The sequence below is a fragment of the Microcebus murinus genome, chromosome 9 (genome assembly GCF_040939455.1).
Source record: "Microcebus murinus isolate Inina chromosome 9, M.murinus_Inina_mat1.0, whole genome shotgun sequence".
Classification (NCBI taxonomy): domain Eukaryota; kingdom Metazoa; phylum Chordata; class Mammalia; order Primates; family Cheirogaleidae; genus Microcebus; species Microcebus murinus.
The window spans coordinates 69,593,574-69,611,175 of NC_134112.1; the positions used below are offsets into that span (position 1 = coordinate 69,593,574).

Genomic DNA, 17,602 nt, shown 5'->3' on the forward strand with positions numbered 1-17,602 from the left:
AAGATTACAGTAAGAGTCATGCTGCCAACTTACTTGTGTAATTCTAGAGCATATAAATTTAAGGGTTGAGAAAGAATCTTAGGATGGCATGAAGGAGTCAGTTTTGTCTGGATTAGACTGCTAGTGACCCCAGCTGAAGAATGCAGTTTGTAGTTGTGTGTGTGTGTGTGTGTGAATTATACAGAATTGAGCACTAACGGGAAAGCACCTTGTGGCTGAGCAGGCACTCTAAGCTACGTGGCAGAGTGCAAAGGCCCCAACTTCCTTTCTGTACTTTTGTACTATGAACATAGACCTATTCTATTCTTACTAACCTTTCACCACCTAAGCAACACACAGGATCTTTAGTAATATTCTCTGTGAGGGGTTATACTATTTATTTCTCATTGAATTACAAGGTGAAATTATCAAGCATGAGGATGGTATAGGAGTTTACAACCTTGAAAATATGTACAGTGTTAAAGTAACTATGTCAGTTTTCATCAATATGCAAATGTGTGTAATTCTTACTTCAGCTAAGTAGTAACATATTGAATCTTTGTGTTAGGAAAGTATTTCTGGTTGGAGGGGAAAGAGGTTGAGGCACTGGTAGTGGACATGGAGAAGAAAGTATAGATTTGAGAGAAATTGGGGAATTGTAACTTGCAGGATAATTCATTATGTAGGGATACAGGAAATAAAGGGAAAATAAAGACTTGAGGGTGATTCTGTGTCTACTGTTGACCAAGATATAGATCACAGTGGGAGAAGAAAAGTAGTGATGAATTTTGGGAAATGTTGAGTTTATATCCATGTAGAGTTATATCCATGTAGAGTTGAAATTTCAAATCTATGTCTCAGGACAATGATCATGGTTAAGATAATGGATCTACAAGTTGTCCTCCTGGAAATGACTAAAACTGTGGAAGCTGATGAGATCACAAAGATGGTAGAGCCAGAAGAATAAAGGTTGTGGGTTTAAAGGAGAATCCAAAGTATGTAGTGTCCTAGAGCAAGGGAGGAGGAGTGTCCAGAAGGTGAGAGCTGGGTAAGTGAAGTGTATGAGGGGCTCCTGTTTGGGCCTTTGTGACAATTAAGAGAGAGGACACATCTTCTGACTTCACATCCATGTCTGTCACTCTGAAGTCCAAGAAATCAATTTCAATATACTTCTAATTCATTCACTATTATTTTTTGTGTGCCTTCACCACTATTTGAAATGCTCTTCTGCATTCTCTCTTTATTTACTTCAAGATCAGACTGAAATTATAACACGGAAATGCCTTTACAGATTAAAAAAGCCTTCTTTGGTTTACTTTTGTTATCCATTGGCCTTCATTCTTGTAATAGTGCCAAATAAAGGGTTCATTGCTTAACCAGAGAGCTTGAGAAAAAAGTGCTCTTGACACATTAACTCTTAAAGTGAGAGTTAACAGAAAGTTTTTAAGACTGTGGCACTTACATGAGGGATCACACTGAAATTCAGACTAAAGATGGGTGTGTATTATCATTTTTAAAAAGGGGAAGATGGTAGAGTCCTCAATTCCTTTTTATAGTAGAGTTGACAGTCTGCTAATTAAGAGAACTGCTATAGATATGCCATCTCTGAATTTCAGTAATCAGTCAGACTCTCTCATATTAGCTTTCTAGACAAGATTAAGAAGACTACTACGCTTATGATAGTGAGTAGAATGTGAAGCCTTTGAAAACCCATTGAACGAACTGAGGGTATTTAGTACAAAGAAGGTAAGATAGAAGAAAATGAGATATTTTCTAATATGACACTGTCATGTGCAGAGAGGATTAGACTTGTTTGATTTTGTTTATGTTGATTTTGCAAAGAGCAAAGTATAATGAATCAACGAAAATTTTAGAAAAGTAGATATTAGCCAAATATGAGCATGGTCTGAATACTTGAAACAGCCCCAAACTAGAGTAAGCGATTTTTTGAGGCTGTTTCTCAATCTTTGCAAGTATTCATTGCTTCGGTCCTTGGCCTATTGGGAATGTTGGATGTTTATTGTCTTCATCTGAATTGATTTTATCAGGTTATTAGAGGAACCTCCAAGAGCCTGTCTAACTCCAAATTCCTTGAGCCTATAAATGTTTGGCTTTAGCATGAGTCATGAGTATACTTTTTGGTTAAATAAACATAATTAAACTATATTTGAGGAGGTAGGAGTTTACTGTGCCTCAGTGCCAGTCATCCTGAAAATGTATTCTTAGGGTAAGTACTATAGGTTTAGATGTAAAAGGTGCAGGGCATTAAGATGACTGAGTCAATATGCTCTGGTCCCCCATATTGTATTGCTGTTATCTAACTTCTTACCTTTTGTTAAAATGGAAAGTGCAGATTTCTCCTCACCTCATATGTTTAGAGCCCTGATTTATTGAGATGTATTTTAAATTAACTATGGCTACATTTTGTACCCATTCCTTTGCATATTCATGCTCAATTGTATATTCATATAATTTTGTAGTTGTTTTCCACTTTGTGTATATGTCACTCTTTTCTACCCAACCTAAATCTGTAAAAGTGATTGTCAATGTCGCTTTTTTCCTCTCTTTTGAACATATCATAAGCTTCTAAATACATATGAAGCCCTTTAAAGGAATGCATTTCAGTTCTTGCTCAGAAGTCTTATTATTTTTTTAAAATGCTGATAATAACAATTAAGTTGATTTAAGCATTCAATTCATTCAACAAACATTTATAATATATTTGTGCTTATATAATAACTTTCTTGTGTTTGCACAATTATGAAGCTTTATGCATATGTTCATCTGTTAAAATGCTTTGGTTATCTCAACATTTTTTGAACAATGTGATTTTAATCTATTTTAGAATGTTAGGCAAAGCAGGTTGGTTTTGCAATGTTCCTTAAAGGTCATTAGGCTTGAGGTTTTTTTTTTTTGATCAGTGAAGAAGTAAAATTCCAGAGCCTCCGGTCTTCCTGAAAGCTGCCTTATCTTTGGTTTTTTAAAGGTTACATTTGGGAAGCATTTGTAGAATTTCCACATTGTTCTGAGCCACTGGGAAAATACAGACCCAGATTTTTTACTTTTCGGAGAGATTTTAGTCTTAGATTACTTGAAATTTCATAAACTGGAATACACATAGATCATTGATCATAATGCTGGTTTTTGGATAAAACAGAAATTATTTAAAGTGATTTTGTTTATAGATAAAGAATGTGTGAATATTGATATATATTATGCAGATTATAAATGATTTGTTGTAGATTATCATCAAATATTTAATTGAAGAGTATGAGAGCTAATGTGCAAAAATCCACAATTTTAGCAAAAAGAGAGCTACTTATATTCTTTTCTATAAGGATATAAATATATTTTACACCGATTAAGTTTTATGAGGTTTTGTAAAGATTTCTGCCAAGTACCATTATTTATATTAGTCTTTTATGAAGTAAGCACAAATGAAATATGGATAACAGTTAGAAAATATTTGATGATTGGTTTGTGAATTTATACACACCTCTGCCTAGTTCAGCAGAATATTTGAGGTGGCTTATAAGAATATATTTTACAAAAAAGATTAAAACAGAATAATGGAAGATGTAGGTAACCTAGGAACTCCAAGCCTGAGGGAAAATCAGAATGTATAGGTATAGACTATAGGGTCAAACCTAGTTATTCAATTTTGTCTGTAAATTTGAGATAAAAAGAAAACTTTTTTTAGTCTGATTTTTATTGTCCATAGGGAAAAAAATAACATCTAGCTTCTCAGAGGAAGGAATACTTTTCCTTTTATTCAGTCTGGAAACAGATTTACTGTGTGGTTTTTCATATAGGATTTACTGAATGAGTACTGCTCTTAAGAGCCTCCCTGTGATACATTTATAGCAGGTTTTTAAAAGGTGCTTATTGTAATCACACTTAATATAATAATAATAGCCAGTGTGAATGAGCCCTTATTTTATATCAGACACTGTGCTTTCCTCGCATGACTCCATTTATTTCCATATCCACCTTATCAGGTAGGAAGGTACTGTTGTTATTCCCATTTTAAAGATGAAGAATCTGACAAAGATTAACTTGCCCAGGATCCACATCATTAGTGGTGGACTTAGGCACCCTGATTTCATTCATTTAATTAATTAATTAATTAATTAAGAGACAGGATCTTGCTTTGTCCTCAGCCTCCAGAGTAGCTGGGACTGCAGAAACACACCACTATGCCTGGTTAGGTTTTTTTTTTTATTTTTCGTAGAGAAGCAGTCTTCTGGCCTCAAGTGATAATACCCTGCTTGCAGATCCTGTGCCCTTAACCACTTCTCTAGTGCAGGGTACAGTTTAGGGATTAGTATTTCTGTCCCAGAGATGCTAATGAGAATCTTTGTATTCATCAGGAAGGTTTCAACTATCTGGGCATTTAGATGGCAATATTATTCCTATTTTTCTTTGAAAACTGTGGCATGCACAGAACTTCATATGTTTTAAAGTTCAATTAAATGTATATCTGTAGTAATTTTGACAAGCTCATTTCATCCTGAAGCAATATTCTTAGGTTCTTCTGTTCGTATTATTTGTGGAAAGCATTCAGGTATTGAGCTAATGCTATTGCTTGATCACAAACTGATGAAAAAATATCCCTCTTCAGTAGCTTGAACAGTTGTCTTATGGAAAAGGTTACGCTTACTTATTTCTACCTACCAAGAGCAGAACTAGAACTAGTATAGATGACCTGACAGCAGATTTATGTTCAAAATAAAGAATAACTTACTAATGCACCAAACTGACCAAGAATAAAGTGTGTTCCCTTATGAGGCACCTTTCCTTGAAATTTTGAGTGGCTGAATATTGCAATAGAACTTTATACGCTATTTTGGATATGAAGTTAGTTGAGCTGCGAGATCTTTTCCATCTCTGTATTTTATCATTCTGTTTCCAACTGAATATCTACCTCTTAGATTTACTGTTTTCTCATCAGTAAAACTGAGCTAATGTGCTTTTTTCCCCTTTATTACATCGTTGATGGTTTAAGAATCAAGTAAATATTATATATTAAAGTCTTTTGAAAACTGCTAATACTGTAATTGCAAAAATTCATTAATTCTTTCAACAAAAGAAAGCATTTTCATTTTTTTTTCTTTTTTTAAAACTTATTTAACAGCCACATGCCAGGTAAGTGGCTGTTATATGGTGTATATAATATTTTACATAAATTGCTTTATAATTTATTTTTAATGCTCTTAGATTTTTCTCTCTTGCTAATCACCATTCTATTATTTTATTCCTCAACTGTCTGAGATAACTAAAACTATCAAAGTTTTAAATTTGGATAATGCCAACTAGGTAAAATATTATAGAATTTTAAATTAAGAGGAGATTCTGTTTACCTGAGTATTTCCTATTCTCCTTCAACAGAAATAATTAAGATTGCAGAGGATTGCTTCCATCATTTATGCCTTTCTTTAGAAACAGGAAAAAAATAAAAAGTATTGATCCTGTAAGATAAATAGTCATTTCTGAGTAGGACATATTGTATTTAAATTGATCATTTGGAACCCTTATTTTTTTCCTTTGACTTATTCTTTTGGTTAATTCATGCTTGTCACTGTCTTTGAGAATTAAGTCAAATCCAATTCCCTACTCAAATGAACTCAACTCCAATGCCTTAGAAAAATTCCAGTCTTTTCTATGATTTTCTCTACTCCATTCTAAATACCCTTCAGCCTGTATATGAGATTTTGGCTCTATTGTTTAACCTTTGTGCAGATTCAGATTTACACAATTGTAGAGCCGGAAAGGCCTCTGCAGTCATCCAGCTCAATGCTCTAATTTCCCAATGAAGAGGATGAAGAGGATGAGGCTGGTTCCGGGAACACAGCTGGTCAGCTTTTGAGCCAGAACTGTGACCCAGAGCAGTTTTCATTACCTTCTGTTTTGTAGTTGCTTGATTGATTCATGTGTGTGTGTTTAGTCTCCCCAGAGAGAAGGATTCGATGTCAGGGACCTAGCCTTTTTTCCTCATCCAAAGATTCTTCCACATTTCTGTGTCCAGAGGAGGCACACTGGAATGCTTGGGAGTTAGCCTTTTGGAAGAAATTGCCATTGGTGTGGGAGTATCCTTTGGTCTAGTAATATTTTTAAAGTCTCTTCAATTTTTATTTTAATATCTAAGACATATTTCTTTCATCCCATCTATTAGTAGAATTGATTAGTATTATATATAATTCAGATTTTGTATTCTCATAGTTGTCCTAACATGGAGACAGAACTAAATACTTCTATGTTAATTAGATATTTAGATAAAAGTTTATTTTATAATTCCTTGGAATACTGTGACAAGGCAATGAGTGGCAAGATGTGTATCTTAATATTTTATATGCTCTTCTAATTTTTTCTAAGTAGTTCTGCAGTACAGGACAAAAGCTTACTTAGAACAGCGCCCTCAAACCTGGCCATGTATCATGATGACATCACCACCCCGCCCTACACGCCTGAATTGAGACCTCTGAGGTTTATATTTAAAGAGGTCTACAGTGATTCTGACTCAGAGCCAAAGTGGAGGACCATTGGCTTTGAAGGACAGCATTATCGAGATGATGAAGGGCCCCTTTTAAGATAAAATTGCTATGTTGGGGAGGAGTGCCTGTTGGATGTGTAAATAGAAACCTTGTTGAAAGGCATAGTCTGATTTCATACATCAGTGAAATCACCTGATTGCCTGTTTTACAGGCCTACTTAGTAGTTGAATTGCAACTGTGAACTTCCATACATCCAGAATGGAATTAATTAAACCAGAACTGTCTTCTGCTTCCCCATTCAGAAGTGACACAGAAAACTTACATCAATAACAGAAATCTATTATTAGAAACTGCCATTTTTGTCATTTTGATGACTAGTGGCTGACCCAACCAGTTGAAAGTTGTAGTAAGGTTGGTTCTGTGTTTGGATGGCATGGTGGCTGTGTTGGGATGTCTATCAATTAAATCTTGCTTTCTTTTCAGTGCATTTCTTCAGTGTTGTGTTATATGTAACTGATCACTATTTATGAGGTTGTCATATAGGTATTCCATTAAAATGTGTACATATTAAGGACATATTAATAAAATAATATGCATAGAGTAGAAAGTCATAGAACAGCCAAGTGGTCACAGAAGTTTTGTTTTACTAGTGGAGAACTGACAAAAGTCAATTTTAATTTTTTATTTTGACCCATTTCTGAGCCTTGCTTTGGGCTGGGTGCTGTGTATCATAGCAAAAGCCTGAGACCAACTTTTGAGCCAAGACATTTAGTTTTCAAAAGTTGGATACACTGATGATTGTGATTTTATTGTAATTGCATACTATTTATCATTTCTTAAATATAATGATACAGGATAATATATATTTTTTTGACCTGAGAAAGACACTGGGAATCAACTTTATTCTAGAATTTTACAGATAAGGAAACTTTTATTTAAAAAGTGTGATAAACTGTCCATTAATAAAAATGTAGATCAGGAAGAACTTTATTTTCCCCCTAGAGTGAGTCACATGATTGTATGTCTACATGTATATGGACCACATGTCATTTTTATGTATACAATGGAAAGTTGAAAGGGTCTGTGTTTAGCACTTGGATATTGGACATGATTCAAATATGAGTCAAGTGTATCTGGAGACTTTATTCAAACCTATTTTCTTTTAGTCAGCAATACTTCATAATGCCTTGTTTCATGAATTAATTTTAATGGAATTAAACTTGAACAGTTCAAAATTATATAATTAATTTCATTCAGCTTCAATTAAAGTTGCTAATTGAATCAAGCCTACTAGCATGACACCTGGCGGCAGTTAGCTACAAAACAGTAGCAGCAAGTATGTAGAATTCTGTTGATGAGCCGGTTCATGTGTACTAGTGAGTTTGTATAAAAATCTCTTTTATTGATAATCTCAGAAAGGCCTTGAGTTGACTGCAGCAGTGGAAAGATTTCTGGAGTTGTTTAAAAAAGTAAAGGTTTTAATTGAAACTAACACATCTCATGAAGATTACATTTTCTCCAGGATAATGCTGAGTAAATGTTACATAAATCTAGAACATATTGGTTTAGCGTGCTTTTAATTTATGTTTTACTGCTATTTGAATATGGCTTTGCTTTCTAAAAATACTTTGAATTTATGCCCTATTTTTTTCAGAGATCTTAGCCTCTAGACTTAGTCCTAAGTGGGTGTCCATCTATTTTCATGTGTTGAAATGTGTTTCATGGCAGAACTTTTCAATTGTTGTGAAATCTCCCTGGGGCATGAGAAGTTTTTGCATGTGCAGAAATTTTTTCCTTCCACTGGAAATGTTAACACAGTTGACTAACAACTTCTGTTTGAATCTCTTTCCTTTCTTTGCTTCCATGGCTTGACATCATCCAGATTCTCTTACTTCTCTAACTCCTTCCTAATTGTACAGACACTTCTCAGTACTCTTAATATATTCACTGTTTTGGTGAGCTCATTAATTTGCATGACTTCAGCAATTAAGTTTAGAAAGATGGCTGTTTCTGGTTATAACTTTTTTTCTGACTTGCAAATTCAAATGTCCAGTACTGAATGCATCCATGAAGGCCTGGGTTGCATCTTATGATTCATGGTATCCTTATAACCTAGCACAATGCCTACACATCTACTGTGTACAATTATATATATATATATATATATATATGATTTTTTTTTTAAGACAGATTCTCACTCTGTTGCCTGGGCTAGAGTGCCGTGGTGTAAGCCTAGCTCACAGCAACCTCAAACTCAAACTCCTGAGCTCAAGCGAGCCTTCTGCCTCAGCCAAATAGCTGGGACTATCGGCATGTACCACCATGCCCGGCTAATTTTTTCTCTATATTTTTAGTTGGCCAATTAATTTCTTTCTATTTTTAGTAGAGACAGGGTCTTGCTCTTTGCTCAGGCAGGTTTCAAACTCCTGACCTTGAGTGATCCACTCAACTCAGCCTCACAGAGTGCTAGGATTACAGGCGTGAGCCACCACACCCGGCCTAAATAAATATGTTTAAAAAGAATAAATTATTCTCCTTATATCCAAATTTTCCCAATCAAATCTAGACTGAGATTGGTCATCTCCAGCCCCATCTTCCTTGATTATCTGTACAAGTCTCTAGTTAATTTCTCACATTTATATCCTTTTCTGTTTGTTATCCAGTTAAACTCTCACCAACTTCTATGTGGACTTTGCTAAGTCTCTCTTTTAGTTTCTTTTACTTTGTTCTGCTTCTTAGATGTATCCATACTTTAGCAATTCTAAGGACATAAGTGTTGTGGAATCATCTGATTGTAGTCTCTTCTCGCCCAGTTGAAATAGAATCTTTAGTGGTGGGATCCAGGAATCTGTTTCTTTTAAAACTTCCAAGTGAATTAAGGTGCAGCCAGGATTGAGAACCACTGATGTGCACTGGTTTACTAATCTTTCTAATGCACAGCTCTGATTAGGCATTTCATAAAGCTTCAGTGGCTACTTTGACTTATTTTTTCTTGCTTTTAAATTAGGTTCAGATTTCTCACCTTTGCATTCAAATACCCACACTATGTCTGTAATCAAACTTTTATAGTCTTAGCTCCCAATGTCCCCCTTCAAGTACTTCACAGTCTAGAGAGTTGGAACCTTTGCCCAAGTGTCTGCTTTTGGAGTTTGCTCATGCTGTTTTTTAGCCTTTCTCCCACCTGTACTTTTTGAAATCCTACTGATCTTTTAAAGACCACCTAACATGCATCGTTTTCTATAGTACCTTTCTTGATCTCTGAATCCTGATGAGTATTTTTTTCATCCTTTGAACCTTTTTAATTCTCTGGACCTCTCATAGCATGAATTTTACCTTGTATTATAGTTTGCTTTTTGATTGATTTATGTTCCCCCAAAGACTTTACATTTTCTTACATATTGTCTTTTCCTCTGAGAACCTGTAAACCCACATATGAATCTCTATCCTAAATACCCTTCTCCGAGGATGCATTACACAGTCTTTGACTTTTTCCTAAGTTTCTGTAGAGTGCACTCTGTCTTTGTCTTCTATACTTCTTCCTACTCAGTCACTCTTCATTCAACTCCAGTCTGACTTTCATCCTAACCACTCATCACAATCTCTTCTCCTTTGATACTTTTGTGGCTGCCCCCACCCTGCATGCTTGTGGACTCATTCATTTTCATCCTTGATGTAACCTTTCCACGTTTCTCTATCATATCACTTGCTATGTTAGAATTATCTGTTTACTATAATCTTAATAGATTGTTTTTACTATGAACACCTCTGTTTCTTTAATGCTAGCAGATTGTAGATGCTCCATAAATATTTGTTATTGAGCCAGTAATATATGCAATAGTCACTCCATGTATACCTCTCTCATTTCCTTAAATTATGGAAGCCTTAGAAGTATTTAGAAAAAAATCTATAAACTAAAAAAAGGAGAGAAAAAGATGTAACCTTCAACAATAATAAATGTATATATATATTTTTTTTATTCAGGAAAATGTGATAAAGACAATACTGAAAAAGATATAACTCAAGCTACCAATAGCCACTTCACACATGGAGAGATACAAGACCAGTCCATTTGGGGAAATCCTCTTGATGGTGAACTTATCAGAAGTAAGTATTTTTAGGAAAAATTTGAGTGATTTGGGGATATGACTGTGATAATATGCTCTCAGTTAATTGTCCCGTATTGTTCTGCTGCAAATCTGTAAATCAACAGCTTATCAACAGTGTTTTTGTTAGTATTTTAAATTATAGAGCTAAAACTAGGATATAAATAATGCTGTCAACTTTCATCCTTTCATTAGAAAGGAGGAGTTGACCCATAAATTTTGGACTTTTCTCAGAGAGATTTAGTAAAAAATCACTTCCTTTTTGAGCAGCGATAAGTGGAAGTCAAACGACTCTAAGTATATGTGGATTATGAAACTGAAAAGAGAAAGACAGAACTAAAAGGTAAATGCTCTTGTGGTCTCTGTTCTCCTAGCCAAATGGTAACAAATTTTTTATAATTACTATTTTTAAAAAAATTTTTCAATCCTCTCCTTCTTCTTAAAATTGCTTTGTAGAATATAGACAAAATCTTTGGGTGTGTATGTGTATTTTACTCTCAAAATGCACTGAAATATATTTTTTGGGTGCTTTTCATAATGCTGATTGCATGTCATGTTCTGTTCTTGACCTTCTGGAGCTTATATTCTGGTTGCTAAATTTCCTCCAGGTGGGTTCAAAATGAATTTGCCACATAATGAATTATTCTATGTAGCAAACATATAGGAGCAAAGATCACTGCTGTGTCTCACCTGGAAGTGCACAGGAATACGTTTTTTGAAATTCTCATTCATGGCAACTAAATTACTATGTCTCATTCTTGGTTTTTCATAGTAGACAGAGGAGAAGAATTTATTTCTGGGAATCAAGTGTTGTTTTATTTTAATTTTAATTTTAAAAACTTAATTCTTTAGTTTATACAACTTCATAATATAGACCCTTTCTTGGGTTACATACTACACTTATTTTGAAACTTGGAAGGATGAGACCAACTTAGCAGGGAACAAACAATAACAAAAATTCTATTGAAGGAAATTTTCAGTATTCAAACAAAAGCTCTAAAAATGAGTGTCTTTTAGTTTTAATTTTAGAACAATTTTGGTTTTTATATACTTTTGTCTTGGAGAAGAGAGTAGGAAGGAAGGAAGTGAGACTCAGAAATTAGTGAGGAGCAAAATTTATCTTGCTTTCCCAAAAGAATCAAATAAACATTTTTTCAAGTAAGCATTTATCCCCCAGATGTATTTTGTTTGCCTTTTATCTAAACATTGACTCTGCTGGTGTTAAACTTATGGTTTGTGAGATACTGGCACATTTTATCTGTGATTTCCTAGCAAGTAGAGTTAGTAAGTGTTAGAAGAGGTAGGTCTTAGGGATAATTTTACCTTCACCTACCTGTTGGGAAGTAAGATTGTTTTCTCACTTTATTTTGTAGTAACAGAATTTTAAGTGTGTGTGTTTCATTTAATTGATTTATTTCCCTAATCTTCTTTTCCAAGGCCCACACTAGGAAAATGTGAATAAGATTTCTTAGGACAAAAACAAAAACAAAAAAATATACACTGTTGAATAAGGATATGGAGAGTCATGTTAATGTATTAGTCTTAAATGTGTTTGTGCTATGTGTTAAAATTCATTGTAGTCACAGATTTCATACTATTTAAAAGGATAGGTTTAAAATGAATTTTTCTAGTGCCTATACTGGTTAAGTGGACATTGATCAAAAATACTGTAAATTGCATGACAGAATTTCTTTACTGAGGTAATGATGTACTCTCTGCCATGCAACACTGGAACATTCAGGAACAACTGTCTAGTTTCCTACTGATGCACATTGAAGGAATGCAGAGATAGAGAGATTTATAGCCCCCTCCGAGAGGGCTGCTGGGAAAACTGACAGATGAATGGATATACAAAGGATAATGGCCAAAGACAATAGTGCCACCCCTGCTCGGAACAAGCTGGCAAGTGTTTCCAAATATTTGTGGGTGACATCTGACTGAATTCTGATTATAAATTTCAAAAACTCTGTTTTTGTTATTTTCACAGTCGCACTTTTTTAGACAAAGGCTACTTTGTTGGATCAACAGAAAAAAATTTGATATCTGGATTTGCAAAAGTGGAACATTTAATATCATCTTTAAAACTGACTCAATTCTGGATAGCATTTGAAAGTTTTGTATTGTGGTAGATTCTGCTATTCCAAGTGCCTGATAAAACTGCATGGCTGCCTGACTTTCCTTCTTTGGCTTTCCCCACAGGGTCCTTGGCCATCTCTGCATAATTTAATGTCTGTGTCTCTTAACTCCCAGGTTAGGGAGTTGTGTGTTTTCCTTTTGCTCCAGCATCTAGCACATTTCTGGGACCCACTAAATCTTTGGTAATAACAAGGGGCCCTGGAAAGGGAGACTCCAGCTCAGAGCTCCATGGGGGAGGAGAGGCACATCTGTGGTGAGTCAGGACTGGGCTGGCTCCCATTCCAGGAGTTCTGTGTGGCTCCCTGAGCACCGTGGAAGAGGCGGACAGCTGGCTCCCACGGAATTGATGTTAGTGTTCCCACTGTAGTGCGAGCTTGGCTGGATGCAGGGATCATCAGAAAAATGAGACCGGCTAGGGTGTGGGAACGTTTTCAAATGCACAGCCCACTCTTTTTCCAAGCTTCCATGGCACAGCTCAGCAGCTTAAGCAAGTGAAGGAGAGGGACTCTGTTGACTATGACTGCTTTTGCTTTCTGTGTTTCTGAGAGTGGTTAGTGAGGCTGGCAGATGTTAGTCTTCGTTGTCCCAGATGGGCTGCTGCCTTCTTTGTTGGACATTTAGGGCTTCGTTTACAGGGGACCGTTAGCTGTCAGTGTAATGAGGCTGTTTTTACTTTTCTTTGCTGAGAGTAACTGAGCGCTGGAAAGTCAAGGGAGTGGCTGCTTTGGAAATTGTATTCTAATTAAAGGGTGTATTCTCAGGCCTCATAAATGACATCCAAACTGAGAATAATTTCCAAATTATGCTGTGAACTTTAACCCTAACCTCAGTGGACCACCCGCTTGTGGCTCACACTTGGTTCATGCTCCACACAGAAGTTCTAGAAAACATTGCAGGTGGCAGATCTGGGGTCCTGCAGTCTTTCAGGGTGTGGGTTTCAAATCAGTCACCCTTGAGTTGCTAACTTATTAGAGAGAATTCTTTCTGGAAGTAATAAATAAAGAGAAGAAATCCATATGGAATCAAACATTTCGAATAAAATAGGCCACAGGCAATCTGGTCGGGGAATGTGCATTGTGATTTTCTTTCTTATGAAATTTAAATTTAAAAAGATAATCCCAGCCACTTAACGTTGTTTAAAAAATATTCTAAATCAAATTAATAAAGAATTAAAAGCACAATGGAGGTTTTGTGAGGAAATTTTATAATTGGAAAGTTTCTTTTTTATTTTATGATTTTTAAAATTCTTTTTACAGTTCAAAAGGCTTTCATATTCTGAGAAATTATTTTGGTGTATAATTATTTTCTGGGATGGGATTAAATTTTGGTGTTTATAACAGTACCTTTTTTATAAGAGCACCAGCTAAAACTTTGCCTTTTCCACTCAGATTAGCATATATGGTACAGTATATAATTTGGATCTATGCTTTGTTTTTATGATCATTGTTCCTCTGACTTAGTAAAATAAATGCTGCAGTAAAGTGACACCCTTAATTAATATTAATTTTTCTATTTAACCCATAATATGCATAAACTGATAACAGGCAATAGGCAACATTTCATGTTTTAATTAGACTAGAAAAGGAACAGAAGTAACATTTTGATCTCAGTCTTTGGGGGGATTTCTAAGGTAGGAAAGGGAGTGTGTGTGTGTGTGTGTGTGTGTGTTCCTGTGCTTACACTCAGGCATGTGTAATATTTTTCTTTAATTTAGGTCAAATTCTACTATTCTAATTATTTCCAGTAGAGAGCCTACATTTTTCTTTGTTCCTCTTTATAAAGTGCCTCAGGTCTCTATCTCAGGTTTTTCTAGTTCTTTCTGAAAATTCTTATTACTTAACTTTATCCTTGGACATTGCTTTTACATAAACGTCTCCTAATTCTAAATGTCATTACTTAACTCCAGAAATTTTCTTTAGCTTCTCTTCTGAAATAAATTTCCCATTAAATTAAACTATTTTGTTCAGCTAATTCTCTCCTTTGTGATTTTATAGAATTCCCATGGTCTGAAGCAAAGTTAGAATGCTCTACTTAAATGGTAATCCCCATTCTATTTAACCCATTTATTCATTTTGAAGAGTTTTTAGCTCTCATAATAGTAAGCACTTAATTGGCAGTAGAATGCCATCCCTTCTCTAACTCACACTTGCTCACCCTTAGGAGCTCCTGTATCATGCCTTTTCACTCATCCTGCTACTTGAAACCTTCCTCTTGGCATCATCTGCATTTCCTCTCAACATCAACAGGCTCTGTTATTAGGAACTCTATTATTTCTTGTCCTAGCCTTTGCCAACTTGCTACTGATCACCCCTTAATGAATACCATTTCATCACTTTAGGGAATGCCTACTTTATAATAAAGCACTGAAAGAAAAGCAGATACTGAGGTTTACTATTTATATACTTAAAACATTTTTTACTTTGATGATAAGGAAAGAGCATCCAGAGGTTTGTATTTAAATTTCTTTCATTGCTTAGCTCTCTTGTTTGAATATAAGTTTCAGTAAGTATTAATTTGGTTTTATTTAGAATCTACTTTATATAAAAAGGCTGTAAACAAGCCCCAGATAACTACCACCTAGTTAAGATTGGTAGACATAGCTTTCTTTCATGTTATGTTTCTTAGATAATCTAGTATTTTTTTCCCTAGTATTTCATGCTCATACTTTTTTGGAGCCCATACTGGGAGCGAGTCATTATGACTTTTGTCTTGCTTCGTGTTTTTGCCTCCTCCACTTGGCTCTCAGAAAAAATTCTCTATATTTCAATGTGCTGACCAAATGGTTATGTGATTTCACTTCACATGCTTTGATTATTGTTTTAGAAAGTAATCTTTTATCATCAGTTATTCTAAAATAAAACAAATGGTTTGGTTTCAAGTTTGGGTGGATAATCTTAAGTCATTTTTGATGGGCTACTGTATTTATCTCATTGGTCAGTGACAGCCTGTGACAGGCTGTGTTCTAGAATGGAGATCAAATTCTAGACATACTTCTTGCCCAGGGTGCATTATTCCATCCTCATCTTGGTTTTGCCCAGAACCTGGGGAGAACCATTGACCATCTTTTGTTTTGAGTGTCATAAGTTCAGGGGCTGGGAGGTCAGTGGAAACTGACTGCCAGGGTTCAGACCTTGACTGCATCATTACTGCTGGTGTTGGGCTGGTTACTTAACCTCTGTATGAGCCCTAACTTCTCATCTTTAAAAAGGAGGGGATAATGCTATGTACCCCATTGTTTTATTTTTGGAATATATAAGACAATGCATATTGTATGTTTCATTAGCACAGAACTGAGTAAGCACTCAATGACTTTGTCAGTTTTCATTATTATTATCCTTTTTCCCAAGTATCAGTTTTAAGGGTTTTTGTTTCTTTCTTTGTTTTAATTTTCTTTCTTTGTTTTAATTTCATCATAGCTCCACTGGGTACATAGACCAAGACTCTATTAGACCCTTGACATTACCCACAAAAATAACCAGCACATTGGTGGCTACCTGGTTTATGTTTAATAAATGCTTGGTGACTTAAGTGTATTGAATTAGTGACAGGAGAGAAGAGATGCTTTACCCATCTTGCTTTTATTATTTCAGACTTTAAAGTTCTGTGACAAAGATCCTAAATCACTGCATTTTTGCATTTATTTCTTTTAACTCCCTTCCTGCTCCTAAACCACACATAGTCTGTTCATGTCAAGTTCCAAGTATATATAGATGACATTAATGATACTAAAGCAATTAAGCTTTAAATTCAGCTCCTCTTCACTGATAAGGCTACTCTGTAGAGTGTTTGGTGAAGTTCTTATGGCAGGGGTCTAGAAAACATTCATTTTCCTTGGAGGTAGATAGGAATGACATTTTATTTAGGGTCCGTTTTCGAACACCTATTCCTTATATATCTTGCCTACATATAAGTAAAAATTTGTAGACTACTTTAGTTCCTGCCCTTCCTTTTTTGTCCCTCTCTCCTTTGCTCATTCCCTACTTTCCCCCCCTCCTTGCTTCTCTGTCTCTCTCTTCTCTCCCTCTCTCTCATACTTCCTTCTTCCTTTTCTCTCTCCTGTCCTCCCTCCATCTTTCCTTCTCCCTTCTCATATCTTTTTCTGACTTCCCCACAGATGTGTGTAATCCTACTGCATACATAGATGTTGGTCATCTGTTTAGAAGTGTATATAATGAAGTTTATTACTGTTTAGAGATTGTTACTGGGAATGAATCCTTCTAATATTTACCTCTGCTTGTCTGGATTTGTAAATTTGAATTTGCTCATGGATTTTAATGGGTTGTGAAATGACAAGTTGTATACAAACTAATTTGCAGAACGTAAAAAGAGACTGTTTTGAAGCTTATGGAAATAGATGTTTTAATGTGTACCTCTTTGTCTTTCCCCCAAAGTTGTTTTTGTTTGTCTTTTTCTAAATGCTTTCCACAATGCCTGGAGATTTGTTTTTTGTGAAGATTGTATGAGAATATTGTTAAAGTGCTTTGTATACTGTAAAGCACAATGTCTGGTATTATTATTGTTCTTCTTCTTACCACTACTATTGTTATTCTAATTTATTACTTTATCCTTCACTCTTTTTATATTCCATGGCATTTGATTTTTAATCTATATCTTCTCTTGGTCAAAGGTTTTCATTTCCTTCCTGATATTCCTAAATTCTTTTGGTAAGACATATGGGGTTAAGAGAATGACAGGTGCTGGGGATGAGGCCAAGGTTTTAGTTTGGACAGATGTTAGTTGTGATGAAATGACAATGGGACAAAGGATATTGTCTAAAGAAGGTTTGAAGTGATGGGTATAAGAAGGGTGGGGAAGGAAGTAAAAACATGAAGGGCCTTATAAATAAGGGAAAAAAGTGGAGTTAATAGTCCATAAAGGTTTCTATTGTTTAAG

General features: G+C 35.1%; 1 protein-coding gene across 1 annotated transcript in view; it reads left to right on the forward strand.

The window, feature by feature from the left end:
* MDFIC (MyoD family inhibitor domain containing) overlaps positions 1-17,602 on the forward strand; it is an 88,561-nt gene that overhangs the window by 10,469 nt on the left and 60,490 nt on the right. The window contains 1 exon segment of the mRNA XM_012736134.3: positions 10,452-10,574. Within this exon segment, the coding sequence (XP_012591588.3) occupies positions 10,452-10,574 (123 nt within the window).